The following is a 24,436-nucleotide window of genomic DNA, read 5'->3' as shown; positions in this document are numbered from 1 at the left end:
ATGAATCAATATTAACTTCGATGACTGAGTTTTATCACTTTGAAATTGTAAGCTGCATAGTAATCATGGCTGCGAAAACAAATAACAGTCTACTTATTCAGCCTTAACATTTCTTTTTGGTGGGCAAATAGGAGTATTGATCGACTTGTGTCAATTATAGCGTGTTTCTCTCCGCAAATAAGATTTCGCATCGCCAGCACGATCGGGTTGAAAGACCCCGAAGGCATGCATGGGCCTCGTTAAAGCAACATTACATAATGAGGACCTACTTCTACAAGAGTAGCACCGAAAGTACGCCCCTGACATAATAATCCGTCAAAGCGAATGACACTTCACCCACCGAGAACGGGTTTCTGCCGAAAGTGTTTATACCTAGTGATTGCATGATTGAATGACACATCGAAACTTCTCACAATCACAGACGTTCGTTGGGTCTTCGATGTCGTAAGAGCAGCCAAACCTCCGAATTGGCATGTAAAGGGGTGTCCTCTTAAGACGTTAACCCCTATCGTGTCGTGCGAAAATCATGTTTCAGACGAGCTAGATAGTGGGCAACTTTTACTATTTCGTCTCAGCTTGTATCTGCGCTTGGCACTGGAATTGATTGGAATCTGGTTTACATGTTGAATACGTTATCACCTGGCTTTGATTTTTTTTAATAATGAGATGAAATGGGCTCATCGTGATATCGACCAATAATTCGAACTTTTTTTAGTCAATGGTTATGTAACTGTAAGTTCCTACCTGCTAGTGCTAGTGGAATGCACGACTATAGTACACCGAAACCTCTTTTTACGGAATAGAATAATTACGTAAATTGATTTAATGTTGCGTAAATAAAATTCAAGCACAAAAAATTCAGTTCAAGATTTTCCTTTGGCTTAACACAAGTTTCAATGTTGAGGGTTGCCTCCTTCCCGCTCGTTACCAAAGTCAGAAATGTGGGACTAATCTCTAACTCTGAGACGAGATTGACGCATTAGAGTGATGCAAATTTTGAAATTTTAGCTCCCCTATGCTTAAATGATCTTAATTATGGCATCCTCCCAAAGTTTGAAGTGATTCGGAAGAAATTTTACTGTGCACACGCCATTTGATGTTTATATGGAGATTACTATGGAAAACGCCAATATTTTGTGTTCAGCCCTCTATCTCTTCGTCATAATATTTTATGGAAAAGTGAACAAATTCCTCTAATGTGAAATCCTCCCAGCTACAACTTTGCTGAAGACCACTTTTCGATTGGACGTCAGGATAAATTTTTATTCATCATCATAAAGTGGGTTTGCATTTTACATGCTTAACCAACTGCTCAGCAGGCAACAGTGGTGCTCCTGGCGGGAAGAATAGATCAAAGTAATCCAGGCTACTATGTTCTACAGCAAAAAAGCAGTGTTGCTCTGAAAGTAATTGAATGATCATCTCAGCGTGGTTTGAACTTTTGTATCAAGAATAACAAATTATCCAGACACCCAATCAAAATGTGGTCTCCGGCAAAGTTGTAGCTGAGAAGTTTTCACATGAGATAAGTGTGTTCACTTTTCCATAGATTATTATGACGAGCAGTTAGAGGACCGAACACAGAAGGTTTGCGTTTTCCATAGTCGTTTCCATATAAATTTCAAATAGCGTGTGCACAACCAAATTTCTTCCGAATCACTTCAAATTTTGGGAGGATAATTTTCATCATAATTGACATCGCTTAAGCATAGGGGAGCAAAAACTTCAAAATTTGCATCAGTCTATTGACGCATCCTCCAATAATTGAGAGCAATCTTGGCCACGTCCTTGCGAAAGCTGGGAAATTGGAAAGGATAATTGATTGAAAACATACTTGAAAAAGATGCAGAGAACTCTACGACCTCTCATAGGTGTTACGGGATAATTATGAATGTTGATGGAAAGCGTAGTGCTAGACGTTCGGTAGACATTTTGGCCGACAAATGCTTAATATTTACGCATTGTGATCAAGCGCTGCTTATAAGAACAAACTCACCAAATTCCTGTTTCGAAACTCCTCTGCAATCCGTCGCTCCTCTAATAATGAACAATAGCGTGTATTTTGTATTTTGAATCAACACGCTTAACCCCAATCTGTGTTGCCTCAAATGTATAAAAAATCCATTTACGTAACAGTACGTTAATGGAATTACATGAACGTAATTTTCTTGAATGATAGTATGTAAATTAAATTAACGCTTATGGAATTCACGTAAAAAGAGGTTTCAGTGTAAAACAACCTTCTGGCAATAAAAGATATCCATTTCATCCAGTAGCCAAAGCTCGCTATTGAAAATGCAGCCATAAATATCATCGTCAGTCAAATGCACGACGCTTCTTCACTTTGTCGCAGCCTACTGCAATCAATAAGTCACGGGGATATGAACAACATCTCTCTTCGTCACTGAAGCGTTCCACCTTTTCAATGTATAAGCAAGCGCTTGTTTAGCGGTCACAAAGTAGGCTGCGGAAGGGGAGTTTGTCATAGCCGCGAATCAAAAGATGAGCTTTCTTTACTATAGTCTCGGAGGGGAGGGCTTCCTTTGCCTATGGGTGAATGGATGTGGAAAGCTAGTGTCGCATGTTACCGAACTCGCGATGCTGCACAGGTGGGCATTTCGCCTGCTTTGTTATTATTTCTTTTTTTTTCGGGTGGTGCTGCTACACGTAAATCATGGAGTTTGCCGTCAGCTACCGTTACCGTCACCGAAGTCGATTTTAATCACATCTCGTCATAAGCCGGCGCTGGATCGGTTTTTGCTCGGGGTGCGGACTTTTCGAAACGGGAGTTAGTCGTGAAATTTGCGCAGCCTCCGACGAATGTAAACTTTTGCTTATCTGGAACCGGAGTGAATTGTGCTGCCTCCGATGTGTGAGATAACGTAAATCAGTAAAAACTATAAGGCATAGCTCGCTGTAAACGCCGCCCGATTTGAGTCAATGTGCTCTATATAGAGCACATTGGATTTGAGTGACACCCTCGTTTGCAGGGTCGCAAGATAATTATCGTCGTACAACACGAGTGTTTACTGAAAAATTATCTCCGACGAATTCCCGCATCGCAGTGTGCGTTGAAGTGTTCGCTGTACCCTAGGTTTCGGTTTCGAAGCTGACACGTGAGACCTGCAGATTGATTTCTTATTGAATAAGAGCTGTTGCTTGGAAGCATATCGGATCTGCTTGAATGGCCATTGAAATTCTAGAATGAAAAAGTGTCAAAGTGTTGCTGAGTTTCCTCCTGAAGAAGTGTAGTATATTGTTTGTATACCGAATTTATGACAGTGTCGGGCGGTCATCGTCGTCACCTTCAGGCCGCCATTTGTGTGTTAGATTACTCGTTGCACATGTGATAATTGGCGACGATAACTGAGGCGTCTGAGTGGTGGATTCTCCGGCAAGAAACAGATAACAGTCAAGTCGCTCGTAACGGCTCGGGAAGGTGGTTCATTCTTGATCGCTCGATATTCTGGCAATATCGGATCAGTGGCAGTGTGAGATTCCCGTCGTTGGAAGATGTTCTAGATTATCTCTGTGGATTACAGTGAAGTTAGAGTGAACAGAGAATTGTACAAGTAACATCGATGCAGAATGTAGACGAAGAAGATTACTGATTTGCAAACCAATTCACTCGGTGTTTCAAATGAAAGTGACGATATCGTGAGATTTTGTGTTTTTCATGGTTGGGAGAACGGAACAAGCAACAATTAGATCATCGATCCTGCGGCTGCATTTTTTTTTAATGAATGACTGTATTTGCTTTTTCTTCTCACTTTTCTATGTCAACCTCATATGTGCATAATGTTTTTTTATTTAACATTTGAATTTTAACACATTTGGCTAGTTCTTCATTTTATATGGTGGTTTATGAGGAATCTGTTGTCCTTGACCTTTATCGATAAAAAAAAATGGCAACATAATTAATACTCCGAACGAAGAATTTTTCAAGAAAATCAAATAGTTTTCATTCACAGGATGATCAATTCTTCTATGATTTGAGTCCACAATTCATACCATCGGAAACACCACTGTTCGGAATAAACCTATGTCATGTTAGGAATTTTAGTCAAAACGACACCCAACGCACTACTTTTCGTATTGCATAACAAATTACACAATTGAAATAAATTTGAATTCGTATTGTACCAACAGTGAAAACCACTGTAAGGAATCTATGCCTAAGATATTTTTAGATTCATTCCTTTAGAACTTTCTGATTCTTTTTTGACATTATACTCTGACTAAAATATAGCCTGCTTTTTAACCCCAGTATTATATTTCATATTAATCAACTGAAAGCTTTCAGTGCCTAAGATACCTATTGTATTCGTATTTCATAGGGCAGATACGATGGTACACTATGCTCAAGATTTTCCATCACGAAATTACCCTGTACCTTTTCCGGAAATTAACCCAGGCATCTTCAAAATGGCATTTCTGGTTACGAAGCTGATTACTTACTTACTTACTTATTTGGCTTTACATCAATTATCTTGATAAAGCCTCGCCAACAATATTTCGCCAATTCCCTCGGTTCATGGCCGCTTCTCTCCATCCTCGCCTGTGACCCACGCTCTCCAGGTCCTGGTGTACCTGGTCAATCCACCTAGCTCGCTGCGCCCCACGCCTTCTTCGACCGGATTCGTGGCGAACACCATCTTTACAGGGTTGTTGTCCGGCATTCTTGCAACATGCCCTGCCCAGCGTATCCTTCCAGCTTTAGCTACCTTCACGATACTGGGTTCGCCGTAGAGTTGAGCGAGCTCGTGGTTCATCCTTCGCCGCCACACGCCGTTCTCCTGCACGCCGCCGAAGATCGTCCTTAGCACTCGGCGTTCGAAAACCCCAAGAGCTTGCAAGTCCTCCTCGAGCATAGTCCACGCCTCATGCCCATAGAGGACTACCGGTCTTATGAGCGTTTTGTACATCGTGCATTTGGTGCGGGGGTGAATCTTTCTTGACCGCAGTTTCTTCTGGAGCCCATAGTAGGCACGACTTCCGCTGATGATGCGCCTTCGTATTTCCCGACTAACATTGTTGTCAGCCGTCAACAAGGATCCGAGGTAAACGAACTCGTCCACCACCTCGAAGGTATCCCCGTCTATCGTAACACTGCTTCCTAGGCGGGTCCTGTCGCGCTCAGTTCCGCCAACCAGCATGTACTTTGTTTTCGACGCATTCACCATTAGCCCGACTTTTGTTGCTTCGCGTTTCAGGCGGGTGAACAAATCTGCCACCGTTTCAAATTTTCTCCCAATAATATCCATGTCGTCCGCGAAGCAAACAAATTGTCCGGATCTCGTGAAAATCGTGCCTCGACTGTTAAGTCCGGCTCTCCGCATGACACCTTCAAGCGCAATATTGAACAACAGGCACGAAAGTCCGTCGCCCTGTCGTAGTCCCCGCCGAGACTCGAACGAACTGGAGTGTTCGCCCGAGATCTTCACGCAGTTTTGCACACCGTCCATCGTTGCTCTGATCGATCTTGTGAGCTTCCCGGGAAAGCTGTTCTCGTCCATGATTTTCCATAGCTCTATGCGGTCGATACTATCGTATGCCGCCTTGAAATCGATGAACAAATGGTGCGTAGGGACCTGGTACTCACGGCATTTCTGGAGGATTTGCCGCACGGAAAAGATCTGGTCCGTTGTCGAGCGGCCGTCGATGAAACCTGCTTGATAACTTCCCACGAACTCGTTTGCTATAGGTGATAGACGACGGAAGAGAATCTGGGATAGCACTTTATAGGCGGCGTTTAGGATGGTGATTGCACGATAATTTTCACACTCCAGTTTGTCGCCCTTTTTGTAGATAGGGCATATAACGCCTTGCTTCCACTCCTCCGGTAGCTGTTCCGTTTCCCAGATTCTGACTATCAGCCGATGCAGACAAGCGGCCAACCTGTCCGGGCCCATCTTGATGAGTTCGGCTCCGATACCATCCTTGCCAGCGGCTTTGTTGTTCTTGAGCTGTTGAATGGCATCCTTAACTTCCCCCATCGTGGGAGCTGGTTGATTTCCGCTGTCCGCTGTGCTGACGTAGCCATCGCCTTCGCTGTCCTGACCTTCTGTGCCTGTGTTCTCTGCGCCATTCAGGTGTTCATCGTAGTGCTGCTTCCACCTTTCGATCACCTCGCGTCCGTCCGTCAAGATGCTCCCATCCTTATCCCGGCACATCTCAGCTCGCGGCACGAAGCCTTTGCGGGATGTGTTGAGCTTCTGATAGAACTTCCGCGTTTCTCGAGAACGGTACAGCAACTCCATCTCTTGGCATTCCACCTCTTCCAGGCGGCGCTTTTTGTCCTGGAATAGGCGGGTTTGCTGTTTCCGCTTCAGTCTGTATCGTTCCACGTTTTGCCGCGTACCATGCTGCAGCATTGCAGCCCGCGCTGCATTCTTCTCCTCTAAAACCTCTTGGCACTCCTCGTCGAACCAATCGTTTCTTGAGCTCCGTTCCACATATCCGACAACGCTTTCGGCAGCGTCGTTAATGGCTGCTTTGACTGTCCTCCAGCAGTCCCCAAGAGGGGCCCTATCGAGCTCGCCCTCATCCGGCAACGCTACCTCAAGATGCTGCGCGTACGCATTGGCGACATCCGGTTGTTTCAGCCGCTCGAGATTGTACCGCGGCGGGCGTCGGTACCGTACATTGTTGATGACGGATAGTTTTGGGCGCAGTTTCACCATCACCAGGTAGTGGTCGGAGTCAATGTTGGCGCCACGATAGGTTCTGACGTCGGTTATGTCGGAGAAGTGCCGTCCATCGATCAAAACGTGGTCGATTTGCGATTCTGTCTGCTGAGGTGATCTCCAGGTGTACCGATACGGGAGGCTGTGCTGGAAATAGGTGCTACGAATGGCCATGTTCTTGGAGGCGGCAAAATCTATCAGTCGTAGGCCGTTCTCGTTCGTCAGCCGGTGGGCGCTGAACTTTCCAATCGTCGGTCTGAACTCCTCCTCCTGGCCAACCTGAGCGTTCAAATCTCCTATGATGATCTTGACGTCGTGGCTTGGGCAGCGGTCGTACTCGCGTTCGAGCTGCGCGTAAAATGCGTCCTTGTCATCATCAGTGCTTCCGGAGTGTGGGCTATGCACGTTAATTATGCTGAAGTTAAAGAATCGGCCTTTGATTCTTAACTTGCACATTCGTTCATTGATCGGCCACCACCCGATCACGCGCCTTTGCATATCACCCATCACTATGAAAGCTGTTCCCAGCTCGCGTGTGTTGCCGCAGCTCTGGTAGATGGTATGATTACCTCTAAACGTTCGCACCAATGCTCCTGTCCAGCACACCTCCTGCAGCGCTACGATGTCGAAACCGCGGGTCTTCAGTACATCGGAGAGTATGCGAGTACTTCCAATGAAGTTGAGAGATTTGCAGTTCCACGTACCGAGTTTCCAATCGCTAGTCCATTTTCGTCGCTGTGGTCTTTGCCGATTGTTCCGGTCCGTATTCTCTCGTTGACGTTCCTGTGCTGATGTGTTTTTACGGCTGGCTCGCAGGGCCTGACACCAACCCCCTAGATTTCCGGAGGACCATTCCCCCTAAATGTTCGGAGGGCCATAGTGCGCAGTTTAGCTTAGAGTCCTTCTCTGGCACTCGGACGATGATCAGCCGCCCCTGACATGGGGAACAGACGCAGTTGTGAGCCGCTCCTAACGTGGAGTACAGACGCTCCAGGTTTGCAAAAGCAAACCCCCCCTTCCCTGTCAGCATACGACCAAAGTTCCCACCGGGGGTTGGTTACCCGATCTTCCCCAAGGTTACTCGTACCCCGGCCAGTACCACGAGGAGGTAGGGATAGGAGTTGCTGGGCAAGAGGCTAAGGACCGCACAAAGGGGTCTATTTTATTCCTGCAGGTACGCGAGGTACCAATGGTACGCCATGCCCAGCCATTTACCGAAGCTGATTACGAATTGCTATTATGAGATCCAATTAAAACATGAAACTGGAGTGTCACTTTGATTTTGGCAGCGCTCGCTTTTGCCTACCATCGAAAAACAAAAGTCATTTTTAGCAATAAATGCTACCTGATTTTGACAGCAAAAGGGAAAGCTCTTATAAGCAAAAGAACGTGTGTTCTTCTCAATCTAAATCATATAAAAATCGAAATCTCAGAGTTTTACCCAAAAAATTGAGATTCAGAGGTGACACATGGCTTTTGAAGGTGAACTTTCAAATTGTAAAGTATGACCTTCACTGAAGTCTTCCTAATTTTATTGCATTCTGATCAATATTTGAAGCTTCTAGCATGAAATTAAATTTATGAAAAGTTTGTAGACCATCAAACTTGTCTAAAATCTAAACAAGTCTTAGTTAAAAGTAGTTTTTCCCAAATGCGTCTTTATTTTATTAAAGAAAATCATCTTTGTTTGACTATAACTTCATGAACTCAACCTATCCCAAATATTATCACTAGCTTTCGTAGCTTGGAAGATTTTTTTACTTAATTCAGAAGTTTCTTAACTTTGTATAAAACTCAGTTACAGTGGAATTCCGTTTTTAGCATGCTCCATTTTTGGCACCCCCCGATTTTGGCAACATTTTTAATATCCATCAAAATTAATATTTATTTGTAAACATCATCATGTTTTTTGTTTTAATCATTTGGACAGCAGGTCAGTTCCACGTTGATCGCATTCCAGGGCTCCATCTCGGTCGATATTTCATTGAATCCTACCAATTACTAGGGATTCCGTATGCGATCATTTACTTCGGGATTCGCAATATTCCATGCAGTCACAGGTATCTCAACTAGTGTTCTGACATCTTTTCTCAGGCATGTATACTGTGTAACCAGCCCACTTAAGTCTGTCGGCAATTGATACACCTATTGAAACCATTCTTTCAGATTTTGAACAACCCGTTTGAACAAAGCCGAACAAAAAGACAGTTGCTTCTTTTTAAGTGTCTTGTGCCACTTAAGGCAATAAAATGCGTCAAAAAATGAACATATTCATTCAACATTGTGAATCTTATATGATGGAAAAATTGAAATCGTATGGTGAAAAATGTATCTATTACCCAACAAAAAGTTCTGAGTTTTAAATACTGCAAAAATAAATATACTGGATTGTACTGGGGATAGTGAGATTGTTTACACTATGCATTTAGCGATATTTTTGTTTTCAAATGCGCGCATGAAAATTATTTTTGAATTTGTATTATTGCTGGCAATGAAATACGTCGTTTTATAGCGCCACCACAAATAATGCGAGCATATGTACAAACTATACTTTATTTTCACTAAAATCACTAAATCACGTGCTAAATATGATTTATCTGTAATATGAATTTATTCCTTTTCAGATCTAAACACGTTAATTATTTAGAGATTCGTTTCCTCTTAGGTGAGATTCTGTATGACGTTCGATTTTTTGAAGACGATCCAAAATTCTATAGCAGTGATACTCAGGCTAGGATGTACCGCGAGAATTTTTACAGGATCCTAGGTCTTTACAGTGCACTTCTGATAATTTTCAGTGGATTCTTGAGGATCTGGGAATTCCAAACAGACATTAGGGGTCTTCTTTGAGTTTCCTGAGGATGTATGGTTATTGTGAATGCTTCGTAAATTCAGACGATTCCTAGCCAACTCTTGGGAGTTTCTAATGCGTCCTATGATTTTATAGTGGGATAAGTGGATTTTGAGTATTTCTTTAAAATCGATTCCAGCTCATTTGGGCGAATGCCATTTGGCCGAATGCCGTTTGGCCGAACGCAAATTGGCCGAAAGGGTAATTTGGCCGAACGCCATTTGGCCTAATGCTGTTAGGCCGGAATTGAAAATAAAAGTGCACAAAAGTTAGCATGGATTTATAATGAGTTTCAAAGAACTTATTCAGCTTAGGGGCTGTCCATTAATCACGTAAAACAATTTTCTGGATTTCCAAACCCCCTCCCCATCCCCCATTATAAGATTTTTTGTATGAAAATTAAAAATAAATTGTATGACGCGTAAAAAATCTCAAACCTCAATCCCCCACTCATAATCCCTTACGTAATTAATGGACGGCCCCTTATTCATGAAGAAGGATAAATCATCATGTACATTAATAAGCTTTTCAGCGTAAGTTCAAGAAATAGTCAGTGCTGAAAGAAGAATAATCTAAATGTAAGCAGTTATTCACTTTAATACCATCAGCAGATATTTTAGCATCGCGTTTGTAGTTAGCTTTTGACAGTAACTAAAACTATTTAAGACTTATTCGTCCTTCTGCTGGATCGGGTTGCTTTGATCCCTCGAGTCGTACTAAGTAATATATGTCATAGTTCTGACATCAACAAGTCTTGGTTTCTTCTTTTCACAACGGAGAAACAGTGTGCTTCTTCGACGTAAGTGTTCACCAAGTCATTTATTGCTATACGCAAGCAACGGCGCAGTGTTCAGTTCACATGTTGTAATCTTAATTTTGAAGGAGAATGACTTCTCACCTAAGTTAACCAAAAAAAATATGTTTTGAATAAAAACGTATTACAGTTGACTCTCCACATCTCGATATTGAAGAGACTATCGAGATAGGGAGAGATCGAGACAAAGAACACATTTTTAACGAATACTAGATTGAAAACCACTCCGCTACCAGGGAAATGATAAACAAACAAACGTCTCTTCGTGTTCCCGAACTGTTTTGAATCAATGAAATCGGGTCTAGTAACCTATGATAATGGGCTTATCATGAAAGTCTTCGCAACATTTCCAATGTTTTTTTTTATTTTTAATTTTAAAATCTTCCCAATGCTACACAACACACAAAAAATGTTTTTATTTAGTTATTCTACTAAAAACTATATTTTAACCTGGTTTTCATTTTGAAAAATCGAATCCCTCTTGATTTTTTTTATATTTTTTTGAAAGTCGAGTCTAGTACACGACACTGAAGACGGACTTACAGTTGAGATCAAAATACGCGTATCTGTCAAAGGATACAAACTCTAGCGGAATTAAATGATATAGTACTAAATTTGGTTTTCGTTCATTTATAGGTATTCCACTAAACAGCTTGAAGATTAATTATCAAAGGATTACTTTTTCGGTAAAATGATGGGAAATTTGCACAAAACTACTTTTAACTAAGACGTCCGCATAAGTTGGATTCTACTGTACAATATAAACTAAGAAGCTGGTTTTGTCTCACTTGGAGCGTAGCGCATAACAGACGAAGGAAACGCTCTACACAACTCTCTCAATGCGTAGTCAAGTGGATGTATCGTACAAAAATTCCACTTAATCAAAGCCTCCATTGAACAAAATAAACAAAACCTTATCGCTGCCTATCCACTTTGGTGTGATAAGAAAATTCATCCACCCATCGAATTTTTGTTTTACTGAGAAAGATTAAGGTTCTGATGCACGTTGGCTAATTTAGACACGAGGAATTTAACTTACGGCCAAACATAATCGGTTGAATGGTTTCAAATGACTTTGTTATCAATGATAACAAATGCAGTTTCCGCCAAATCAAGCAAATTGTCCCTCGTTGTTTAGCGATTATAAATGTTCACTTCCAGATTATCAAAGCTTGCTGCGATTACGTTCATATTTGATGCAGGCATTTGATTACATACTGCCTAAATGGTAAACGCACAGCTATTGAGCAAAGCCTTTCTGGGAGAAATGGGTTTGAATCCCTTTAAGTCGAGGATTGTACAATGAATACAATGAATAGTCAATAAGTAAAGAAAGTTCTCAGTTAATAATTATGGAAATGCTCATTAGAGCGGTTCTAAATTTGAAAAAGTGTTTGAAAATCCAATTTCTTACATTTTCCTTGCCATCCTTACGATAGCAAAAAAGTTCTGTCAAATTCTCAGCTTTTTCGATGGTGATTTAATGATGGCCCATGTAATATGGAAATAACTATGGAAAAATGTAACACATGTTAGTACTGTAACGCATGTACAATCTTATCATATCATAGTGAAAGCTCATTTTTCAAACAATAATGAATAAAATTGCTGAAAAAAACATTTTGAGCTTATTTTGTTTGTGTTTTTACAAAATTTTCGGATACTTTGAGCTAAATAATCTCTTATCTCATTCGTTGGATTAAATTTCTCTCTTTGGCAACTTTCTATTTTATGTTTTTAACCACCTTTACATCGTTACTGAAATAACTGAAAATTGACTAGTACACTATTTTTATCATATGGATGGTAAAGATGAAATGTGGAGATAGGATTTCTAATTTTATTTTGACCGCCCTAATGTTCATATTACCGTAATTTGACGGAATGACGTATTTTCGGTTGATTTTGACAGAATCTGCAGAAAAAAATTGAAAATATGGTAATTTTGTAACATACGATTACATAAATTAATGTTCGTTAATCATTCTGGAGAATAAATATTAAAATAACCATCACCGTCTAACAAATTTTCAAAACCAGTTTTTTTGCTCAAAATTGAAGAAATTTTCAAGAAAATCTATCATTGCATTGCACTTGCTATCTGTAAAGCGATGATAGAATTTCATGTGGATTTCTTTTTGATTTGAACGAAAAAACTGGTTTATAATTGTTGATGATTGCTGATGATTGAATGATGGATTCTTGACATGATTCCCACAAATGCTCAATGGTTGGCATCTGGGAGGGAGAAACCGATACAAAATGTCTGTACATCAAGGTGAGCCGAGATTTTGCTGTCACGAACTGTCACCGTGAGCCCAGATCTTAAATAGTGGACAAACATGGTAAAAGCGCGTAATTCATCAAAACATATTTTTGCATTTCTTTAAAGTTGACAACAATCGGATGAAAATCAATTCCTGCAAATCCAAAGGCAATGTCATGATAGCACATTATATTTGAATTGAATATTAAGTATTGAATTGAAATAAATTTTATAGGAAATGACTATACAAATATTGAAATATTTGTATAGTCATTTCCTATACAAATGAAAATAAAATGCACAGAAAACTGTGGACATTTTCACATGTTTGTCAGGAAAGATCGAAGGTGCACGACAAAAGAAAACCAGCAATTTTCCTCAAGCCTGCCTTGATTGTCGTTGATGAGCTGGAGTTTTCTTGCAGTTTGGAAAAAAAAATGTTTCATATTATGTGTGTAGTAACTGTGCCTGCCTCCCAGGTTGGCATTTGGTAACTCAAAATGTGCCAAAGAACAAAAAAAACATAAGAACATTACTTGTTTTAATTATGAATCGTGGTTTACGGCCAACCAGCCGAGTGGAAGTTTAACAACTACCGAAAAGCTAAACATTACATATAATTTTGCAATTGGATTAGATGGACAAATTGATGTGAAGATTTGCGAAAAAGTTACACGTCTTCTCAGTGAGAATCGAACTCACGACTCCCCGATCTCTAGTTGGGGCGCGTTAACCACTACGCCATGAGAGGACTCATGAACGCAGAAGTTAACCTGAATTCGATTTCAGCTCAATAATCACGTGGTCCTCTTTCGCAAAGTGCACCTCTTTTGGAAGAATTAGATGCCCATCCAAACACAACGCTTTCTATATATATCCAATGCCTAGCCCGAGAGCGCATTGTTTTTTTTTTTTAGGTATAGGAATAGCACACTACACTAGCCAACAACTGCGCTGGCTGAGGTTTCTATTGTGTGGGCAGGCATTGGATATATATAGAAAGCGTTGTGTTTGGATGGGCATCTAATTCTTCCAAAAGAGGTGCACTTTGCGAAAGAGGACCACGTGATTATTGAGCTGAAATCGAATTCAGGTTAACTTCTGCGTTCATGAGTCCTCTCATGGCGTAGTGGTTAACGCGCCCCAACTAGAGATCGGGGAGTCGTGAGTTCGATTCTCACTGAGAAGACGTGTAACTTTTTCGCAAATCTTCACATCAATTTGTCCATCTAATCCAATTGCAAAATTATATGTAATGTTTAGCTTTTCGGTAGTTGTTAAACTTCCACTCGGCTGGTTGGCCGTAAACCACGATTCATAATTAAAACAAGTATTTATCGAGCAACGGACTCATGTTCCGTAACCGGTCGTTTGAGAACGTCGCGACCCATTGGAAGCCCACACAATAGAAACCTCAGCCAGCGCAGTTGCTGGCTAGTGTAGTGTGCTATTCCTATATCTAAAAAACAATGCGCTCTCGGGCTAGGCATTGGATATATATAGAAAGCGTTTGTGTTTGGATGGGCATCTAATTCTTCCGAAAGAGGTGCACTTTGCGAAAGAGGACCACGTGATTATTGAGCTGAAATCGAATTCAGGTTAACTTCTGCGTTCATGAGTCCTCTCATGGCGTAGTGGTTAACGCGCCCCAACTAGAGATCGGGGAGTCGTGAGTTCGATTCTCACTGAGAAGACGTGTAACTTTTTCGCAAATCTTCACATCAATTTGTCCATCTAATCCAATTGCAAAATTATATGTAATGTTTAGCTTTTCGGTAGTTGATAAGAACATTAGTTCATAATTTGCGTCAGGATGAAAAAGAAAATTCCGTTCATTGAAGTATATCGTGTTGAAGTTCTTAAAACAAGTGTTCTCATGACAGTTATACACCATAGGAATAACACCTTGCAAAAATAAACACGCATTGATACTTCAAGATAGCAGTGTAATTCAAAGAAAAAATCGATTTGTTGATAAGCACTGTGCAAATGCCATGTCGATAAAGTAAACGGTTGCTGCGATTTTTGTACCGTACAGTGAAAGTATTTGGTCACACGTTTAGAAACGTCCAAGTAAACAACGAATCATGACACCTTCAACAGCCGATGGTGTCATTTCTGTTTGCCTCTCAAGCCCTTTGAAAACATTCGATGCAGCACTGAATTACCACGCAATCGCAGAGAAGACGCGCACATTTCGCTCACTACTCGCTGCACAGTGGCCGCATCCCATACAAATGCTGGCCAAAAATACAAGTCTCGCTCAAAACGTTCAAAAATGCTAATTATTTGACAAAACATGATTTTTAGAGGTTATTTGATATGAATAGTTGCTAAAGCAGAAAATCGATGTTTCCGGTACATTTGACAGAATTAGTTTAAAATACCACATTTTTTTCATTCAATCAATGAAATTCGTATCCATTCCAAAATCGAACAAAACGTCATTATTCCAATGCCAATTTGAAGTTAAATATCAAGGGCAACATCGAGGTGGTTTTTAAATCTATTTGGGAGCTTATAATGGTAAAAAATGCGATATTTATAACATGTATCATGGTGTAATGGGCTGATCCGCAGTATAACTAAAAAATATTTTTTCTTATCTTGGCGCAAAAAAGCGCAAGTGAAGCCATAGTACATCGAATACTATGGAATATTTGCCACACATTAAGGGGTAAATTATCATTTTAGAGCGTTTCTTACATATCTTGCACTGCCTTTGAAAAAATGCCTCATATTTTGAAGAGCTCTATGTTATACACTTCTTGACGTTCTCCAACGGTAAACATGTCAAATATAGTTCGCAATGTCTTCGAAACGAAGCCTAAGGTATATTCTTTCGAATGAGACCGGTTGAGAAAGATTTGGACATGATTTAGTACAGAAACTACAATTTCTATAGAACAACCTTCACGAAATTTGAAAAATTCAAAAGAGTTAATTTCAGCTGACATCTCTCCAGGTCACATGCTGTGGAAAATCGAAATATACCCCGATCGGTCTGAAACTTTGGGGAATTGTTATTCAATTATGGAGAAATCAAGAAAAGATATTCGAGAAGGAATTTGCAAACTTCATTTTTTTTTTACTTTTGGCCAGCTTCAGGCCACTGTGCGCTGATAACCTCGCGCTTATGGATGAGATGCAATTCACAACACTTGTGACTTGTTTTTTTTCTCTTAATTGCTGAGTCCCACCGAATTGGTTTTTGGGACCAAAAATAACGACATTTGAACCATTGACAAATGGATGCAAAACTAAGGGCTGGATTCGAACATCTAGATAGCCACTTTGAAACAATTCTTCGAAAATTACTGTTATTGTTGATTTATTTTGGGTTGCTTCGTTTGTTGGTTTGCTGTTTATACAGTAGACACAGAGTTGTGAGAAATTTTGGTAATAAAATAATTGGTTATTGTTGCTTGAGAAAATCTGCAGTTGGGAAAATGACATAGTTTGAGAATTAAAATGCAAATGCAGCCAAACTTTAGGTCCAATTCAGCATGCTCTAATGTATTTTCACCACAAAAAAGCGTATGTGTCATTAAGTTTCAAACCATCGAGTGGGAAAATCGTGATCCCAATCTTGCGGCGCCAATGAAGAAGTTCAGTTCAGTTGAGTGTTATACAACCAAATACCGACGGTGAAGAAGTGTTAATGAGTTCCGGTGGATACAAAACGACCCAAAGATCCAGAGGACTAGTGATTCAAAATCCCGTACGGTACCGAAATCGGCTGCAAAATGTTCAACGAACTAAAGTTCACCCCGGGCGTTGGATTTTCACTGTTAATTGGAGCTGTCGGCAGCATTTACCTTATCGTGCAGAGCCACAGGTATTTCAGGTAAATATGACTTCGTTGATAGAGATAATGTCTTCGTGACGTTCGTCAAGTTGAATACAAACAATGAGAACACATCGATCGACGCAAGCTGTTAGTTATCATTTTCGCCTGCATTGCTCAACCAAGGCCTACTAGACGCATCTGTCAATGAGCTACATAACGTGATGTGGGTATGCTAATTAACTCTTCTCAGCGCTGCGGATGGCAGTAGGCTGACTGAGTGGCCCAAGTCTGAAGTTATGCGAAATGTAGACATGCGTTGGATTGTCACCATGCGCTGAGGAAACGTGTTGACCGGTGATTCAATCGGTATGATGAACAATAATTTCCATCAAACATGGTACTACTGGTTTGTGAATCAGTGTTTTTTTATAAACAATTTGGATGGCGAATACTGGTTCACCTGCACTATTTACCATGTTTTTAATTTGGTTCCTGAATCCGTCACCTGTATTGATTTTTAATTGGAGGTGGTGAATTTAGGAACACGATGGCGAAAAGAGACCCAAAGGAGTAGTATTTCAAGGAAAATTATTCAGTTCAACGAGTCTTCTACATAAATCGGTTCGCCATTGAGGTTCATGCAAAACATTTTCTATGTTATTAGATGCGAACACCTCCAGTAAAATTTTCTTCCGTTTAAACGCCAATCTTTGTCCATTTTAAAAGACGAAGAAAAAAGAACAAGTTTTTTTACAGTTAAAAATACAAATGCTATTGAAACTTTTCGACAAGAATTTCTTCAAAAAATAAATTCGTCTGTGAATTCAGAAGTATTTTTCTAAATTCAATTTAAGCCTAAATTATAAAAACAAATATCAGAAGTTCTTCCAAAACTTTTTTGTTTGTGGTACTTTTGAAATCTAATATAAATTGAATGTAATAAATGATTATTAGAATAATTTGTAAAGAAATTAAAAAAAAATCACTGAGGTATTCCTAGAGTAGGTTTTGAATAAAAAATAAGAGTTGGTAGATAAATGGAAGAATTTAACATTTGGAATGATTTAATTTCGAGTATCTGAGTAATTTCTAGAATCTGAATCTGAATTTGGAGTAATTTCCTGGAGAATGTGTTGAGAAATTGAAAGAACGAAATGCAATATTCTTTAGTAAATCTGCAAAATTTGTTTGAAAACTCTCCAGAAATTACTAGTGTTGTTGAAAGAATAAAATCTCTGGAAAATACTTGAATGATTCTCTGGAGAAAAAAATTCAGAATAATTCTTGGACGACTTCCCAGGAGAAAAAAAAAACTATGTAATTTCTATGAAAAAATCTTCAACCTGAACAAATTACTTGGGACATTTTTGAGTACATTACAAATGTGTTTTTGAGAGAGTATATGAACGTATTTGGCTAGCAACTTTATAGGAATGTGTTATTCGAAAAAAAAATAGGTTGACATTTTTGAAGAAATTTTAATGTATTATATTCAAGAGATTTAAAGGAATGTAGGGAATAACATCAAATGGATTTTTGAAGAAATCTAAAGGAAGCGTTTTTAGATTTTCTGTGAAAAAATGCAGATAGATGAACTTCGCTGAGAAAAAATGTTTGCTACTTATTTTTAAAGCAATTCTTAAATAATTTCCGAGATATATTCTGAATACTTTGATGAAGAAATTAAAAGAGACATTTTTAGAAGAATTTCAAAGGATATGTTTGAAAAACGGTTAGGGAGCACTCTTGTGGGAAGAGTACTTGCATAGTGAGACTCTTAAAATTTCTTGTACTATTTCTTGGAGACGGGGATGAATTTTGAACTGAATGCGAGCCAAAAATGAACGGAGCCTGAGCCAAATTTTCACGAGAACGCAGTAGACAATGAACTTATGAGCAAGAGCACGTCGCTGCTCAAAATGGCCCGTTCAACTCACAGTCATGATCGGAGTTCTCAATTGAGAAATAAATGGATGAATCGTTGTTTTCACGGATAAGAAAAAAAAAAAAAAGGCAGTCCTTGAGGTTATGCACATCCAAACATAACTTTGACGTAGATTTTTCTTGTGTGTCAGTCATCTGGTTCATCGGGTTCACTTTTCGGCTCGCACGGGTTTATGCTTTTGAACTGCACGATGTTCAAGCCTACTTGATCGCAGCGTTCAACAAATTAAACTGGAACGCAAACTGAACGCGTTGAAATCTAAGAGAGAGAGAGGGGAGACAGCTGGCTTAGATTACGAGCTTCCAAAGTCAAAGGAACCTGTCACCTACTGTTACTGGAAATCCACAAATTCGAAGGGCAGAGCATGAAAAATCGTCAAAAAGTTGAATACCTGAATATAGTCGTGTGTTGACAAACTGCTATTATTTTTTTTTATGTTCATATCCTTTCTCCCACCAGAAAGTATTATGATTTTAACCAAAATAAATTCATCTGACCATTGTGCACAACCCAAGAATCAAAGAAAGAAGTCAAAGATGGCAAGAAAACATGCTAACTGTCAGTAAGCTGTCTCCTCTCTCTCTCTCAGGTTCAAATCTAAACATTTTCTCGCCCAAGATTTATGAAAGAGAAAATCGACGAAGAGAAATCGATCATTGGAGATACGCCCTTATGATACTGAACACGATAAATTAAAAATAAACAACTGGTTCAGGGACGAAAATACTCAATCTACCCTCGCCTACATTGATGATTGCTTGGTAGAATCTTTATTGATTTTTATTTGTTTTTATCCTCACCTTGACAACACAACAAAAATTGGCAAAGCGTTTGCGCAAGATTATCAGTTTCCTTTTAACCTGCTGCTACTCAACCGCTTTGTGATAATTAGAAACAAAAAATGATATTCATTTTCACCAGTTTGACTTTTTTTACATTCCGTTTCGGGAAGTTGTAATTTTTGCACGATCAACGTTCATTACCCGTATAGCAGCTTATTTTTTATTTAAATGATCTCATTGATAATCAATTTTCTAAAACTGACATCGTTGTTTGTTTTGCCCATCTACTTTTGAGCCATCTTCATTGGTACAATCATATTGGTGGTGGTGCGGTTACTTTGATGGTGGTATAAATGCCAGTGAATTGAGTATAGTGAGCATGATTTTTTTCGTCCCTGAACTGGTTAATTTTTTAAACTTACAATTGGAATTTATATGATATAGCATTCTGAGGCAGAATTCTTCAAGAGATTTTTCATGCAATTAGATAGAGATTATTCAAGACATAAAGTTTTCTGATAATATCAGAACGCCCAAAGGAACTTAAAAAAAATTCTGTTGAATAATAACTATCAATCCCAGGAATGATTTTTTGTGGAAATTCCAAGATAAACTTCGTGAAAATTGGTAAAAGAGTTATTAGAGAAAGCACTGAATAAGCTTGATTTGTCATAGGAATCTTCTAATCGCATGGTTGAATACCTGAAAAGTTCGGGAGAGTACCACAAGGGATATTTTACTGGATTAGACGAAGAATTAATCATTTCCATAGTAAAATTGAAATTTACAAATGGGCAGCAATATGAGACAAAATCTCAAACAAATAAAATCAGTACTAATCTATGCAAACTACGAAATTTGGGCATCGTGGCGTAGTTGGCTACACGTTTGCTTGATAAGCCGATGGTAATGGGTTTGATTTCCAGTCCCCCCAACAACTTTTCGTCAAGTCGCTGGAAGATGCAGCACGGAGGACGGCACTTTGGGGAACGACCGATCATCACGGCGATCGGACAGCGACTGAGACAGTAATGTATTTCTCTGATGTTTATACATCAAACCGATCCACACACAATGGCAACCGACAAAAATCTCGAAAACTTATTTAAATAGTCTCAAGTCAAAAAAGGTCATAAACTTACTTTATTGATCCTACGTGTTTCGCATACGAAATTCCACATGTTCCGCTCCTACCCAACTAGATTTTTCACTTTTATAACGTTTAATTTCCGGATTTACAAAACGACGAAAGTAAGATTTTCAACATTCGCAACCTAACCACTACTTTCGCCGCTCCGCTGTATAGAGAGACAAAGTGACTTAACCACGAATCAAAACAAAACACTACTTGAGCCGATTGTACACTGGTAGAAAAACGTCGAAAGTAACTGTATGAAACGGCTTATCATTTTGTTATAATGATTTTTGTAGTAAATAATAGAAACTACCTAGTTTTTGAACGCGATCTGATTGTATGTAAAATTTGAGCGATGTACACGGCGAAAAAATGTTAAAAAGGTGATTCATCTTAAAACAGTTTTAGAAGACAGGTTGTGATTCTTCTCAATTAGTTTTCTCAAAACCGTATGAAAGTTACTTACGTCGATTTGAAAAAGTAATCGAGAAATAGGCAACACACAATAGACTACTCTCGATGGGTTCTCGATGGAACAACGCCAGCAGCAGTATGTGCGATAACGCTCCTACTGCGGTAGTAGAAGTGAGCTATCAGCAGCAACAGCAATAGAATCAGAAATAATAGGATTATGAAACTCGACTGTGTGCTATACCCAAGTAACATTAGTAGCTGAACAATAGTTTCTAAAACTGAAATAAGCTTAAGAGTGATTTGTTTAGCTCTTGTTTAGCAAAAATGTTTGTTGGGTAGAGCATAGGGCATACTATATATTCAGTTCGCGTAGTGCCCAAGAAGAGAGCTATACAAATAAATATACTTATGAAAAAAAAACTACCAAATTAGCGGAAATCTTGATTTTTGCGACTGACATTACATCTGTATAATAAGAATTTACAAGGCCCCCCTAAGCCCCTTTAGTTAAAAAAAGTCCTAGCATCGCCAATGCCAGTTACTTGGAAAACATTTCTAGCGCATCAGTATCATAAGGGCGTATCTGCAGTGATCGATTTCTCTTCATCGATTTTCTCTTCCACTAATTACTTGACCGAGTGACTTCTATCGACTATTATTTTGTATTGAGTAGAAAGAACTTCATCATGCTGCACCGTTAACTGTTACGAAAATTAACTGAATTAAGTGTACTATCCTAAAGACCAAATAAACGTAAGGAAAACGATCACTGCAGATACGCCTGTATGATACTCAACGCGAGAGTTTATTTAGTGATTCGGATTTCAAAAGCGTGAATCTTCAGGACATTTTATTTTTCTGACCCCGAATGGCTCTGTGCGTAAACATGCGTTTTACAATGGCTTTTTTGGACGTATGAATACTTTATGTATGGAGCTATTGTTCTCATTTCGCTTATACAATTTTCCCTTTTCTAGGGATCCCACCCCTATTTCCTCTCACATTTTCCTTCCCTCTCGTTTCCCATCGGGTAGATGATGAAATAGACTCGAATAAGGCGATGACACAAAGCTCCCAATTGGTGGACAACGCGCCTCTGTAGCCGGCCTTCTGCAACTCGATTTCCAAATTTAGCGTAGTCAACTTGATAAAAACGAAAGAGGTGTTTAACATCGGTTCGGTGAACCTAAAATCCAATCGGTTTGGTAAACCCTAACCAAAACCTGTTCAGCTAAAGTGCAACCCCTTGTGCTTCGCATAATGACCAGCGTTCTACTCATAGCCTACTATAGAGAGGAGTGCTCTTCTAATTACCATCCTTGACCAGGGCGACGCTCTGAATGAATGTATAGAATGGAGCGCCAAAAGAGAATAAGCGCAACCGATTAATTCGCCACTCATCGTATTCGTTTGTTAGCCGGTGCTGCTGTGCTGGTGGCGCAAATCTGGTTGGGAGACGAGAAACCGCGAATGAGACATGAAGAACCTGAACAAACTACGGAAAACCACTCGGAACCTGTCGACTGTGACACCAGACGGAAGTAAACGCCGGAATTGCGTTTGCGATAGATAGGTGCTGTATTGGTGAGTTCCACTGACGAACTCAACGGTGGCGACGTGACGGTGCTAAAGTGGACACACCGGTGCCGGTGAGGGAAATTGACACCTTACATCATTGTTTCCCAAACTGTGGGTTACGACCCCTAGGAGGGCAACAGTTGCTCTTAAGTTAAGAGTCTTAACATTATATCTTTATACAACCCTTCGTAGCCCCTGAGCTTCTTTGGTTTCCAACGAACTTGATCAGTAGTCGCGGTTTATGTTCTTAAAATTAAAAGCTAAAGTTTCTTCTGATCTTGTTTCATTCTAGAGAATTGAATGGTTCTGCACGTTCCTAGTTCTGCTAAGAATTTTTGAATAATGGGACTTAAAAGTTGCCATGAAATAGCAGGATTTATAGCTCTATTCGAACTATTACAAACATTGGTAATCTTCAGCCATGTTATTCTAATCTATTGGCTGAGACCCTCCTCTACTAATTGACCAATTTTGCATGCCCTATATGTCCAGAAAGGACGAGAATATTTCCAATCCAAATAAATTCTCGACCGGCGGTTCACGATAAAACACCTGGTGGATTGCCTATCCATTAAGCTGGGGAACCCATGCCCTAATATGTTCTATTCGGAAGTTATTAGAGCAGAGGGAGGGAAACTGAAGAACTTGCTGTAGGTAAGTGTGCGTACAGGTCGACAGGTATGTGTGCTTTGGCCACTAGCAAAGGGAAGTAAGTGATCATCGGTGATCGCGAAACATGTGTTGGGTACCGCTGTTGCGTTCTGCATAGATGAATGCAAAGGGTACAACAGTAATGCGGGTGCGCTGGACCTACTTGAATAGTGGGAAATAAGAACATTTGTAAAACAGAGAAAATAGGTAAACTTATTTATTATTATGGGACAAAACAGCCGTAGTGGTAAATGCGCAGCTATTCTACAAGACCATGCTGAGGGTCATTGGTTCGAATCTCACCGGTGGATCTTTTCTGGATGGGAGTTTATTCGATTTCCCTTGTCATAAAATATATTCGTTCTTAGCACACCATATAGGAATGCAGAAGTGGTCAATTTCGAACGAAAGCTCTCAGTTAACAACTGTTGGAAGTGCTCATAACAACATGAAGCTGAAAAGCAGGCTCTTTTCCAGTTGAAGTATAACGTCAGAAGACCTTTTCATTATTTGTTTATGTTTCAAAAATAGTTCAATATGACTTCAGTATCGTTGAGCTTTGCGATTCTCCAGGTGGGGTATAAAATATCCAGTTTTTTGTAACTTGCTCGGAAAAGCATATATTTTCTAAATAGGGATCCAGACAAGGGGTGGATCATTTCTGATGCATTTGATATTTCGGAAAAATGTGATGCATTCAAATGCATTTAAATGTTCACTTCCATCAAGTTTGCAAATCATGGCTTGCTCAAACGTTTGGCTGTTGTTTTTGCCAAATTGTCAAATTTGTCATTACATAATCTCAAGAAGAGCTACTACTTCATCAACAAATGCTCAACCTTGAGTTCAACTTCAGCTTTTTGACGTTAACTACGTCTTACGGCAATATACTGGGTGTCAATTGAAAATCTAAAATTTTGCGACCGTCACGAAATTATGAAAGATTTTGAACGCTAATAACTCAGTCATTTATCTATAGATTTTAAAAATTTTCCCATCAATCGGTCGGAAATGTATACAGCAATTTTCTCGAATGGAGAAAACTATTGAATATCAACAATAAACTATTGAAAATTTGGTAAATGTCGACCCCTTTCTTACGCAACCAATCACGTGCAAGCAATTTTCCACGCTTCTTTTGCGTTCCGCTTCGCACTATAAAACCAGACCGATTCCTGCTTCTTCGCTCATTCTTCTTTTTGCCGTCAGACTGTGAACATGGTCAGCGAGCAAGTCTCGAGTGCCTTTCGCATTCTCAGCTCAGTTTTCAATGGAACGCGAATGAAACAACAACACGCCGCCACGACTGAAGCCGCTTGTTGAAGCGCACATCGCCATCCGCACCGCAAATCTCATCGGGCGAGGAGGATTGCTACCAGTGCGCCGTCAAAGTGTGTCCGTGTTACGCAAATTCAACAATTCAATCGGCCCTTTTCAGAGCCAACAAATGTGTTTTAAAGAGTTGATTGTGTAATATTCCTTAATTTGTTCGAGATGGCTGAAGAAAATCGACTAAAGCCGCCG

The 24,436-nt window shown here is 39.7% G+C and overlaps 1 protein-coding gene and 2 non-coding genes across 14 annotated transcripts in view; all 3 read left to right on the top strand.

Annotated features, from left to right (window-relative positions):
- The window catches only part of LOC5566116, a 212,565-nt gene that overhangs the window by 30,999 nt on the left and 157,130 nt on the right, over positions 1-24,436 (top strand). Inside the window, exons 1-2 of one of the 12 annotated variants that reach the window (XM_021839720.1) lie at positions 3,101-3,116; positions 16,154-16,464. The exons of 7 other annotated variants lie outside the window; for them this stretch is intronic. In XM_021839720.1, coding sequence (XP_021695412.1) covers positions 16,364-16,464 — 101 coding nt within the window. In that variant the 5' untranslated portion in view covers positions 3,101-3,116; positions 16,154-16,363. Of the gene's footprint in view, positions 1-3,100; positions 3,117-3,393; positions 3,573-16,153; positions 16,465-24,436 lie in introns of those variants that run through there. 4 more of the 12 variants (XM_021839719.1, XM_021839718.1, XM_021839717.1 and 1 more) reach the window with 4 other exon arrangements.
- On the top strand, positions 13,733-13,806 carry Trnas-aga. Its single transcript has one exon. It is a non-coding gene; the product is annotated as a tRNA-Ser (tRNA).
- Trnas-aga lies at positions 14,238-14,311 on the top strand. The gene has a single exon. It is a non-coding gene; the product is annotated as a tRNA-Ser (tRNA).

Source organism: Aedes aegypti, chromosome 2, assembly GCF_002204515.2.
Source record: "Aedes aegypti strain LVP_AGWG chromosome 2, AaegL5.0 Primary Assembly, whole genome shotgun sequence".
Lineage (NCBI taxonomy): Eukaryota > Metazoa > Arthropoda > Insecta > Diptera > Culicidae > Aedes > Aedes aegypti.
Note: the sequence above shows the minus strand (reverse complement) of the source record. Positions and strands in the feature narration are given on the sequence as shown.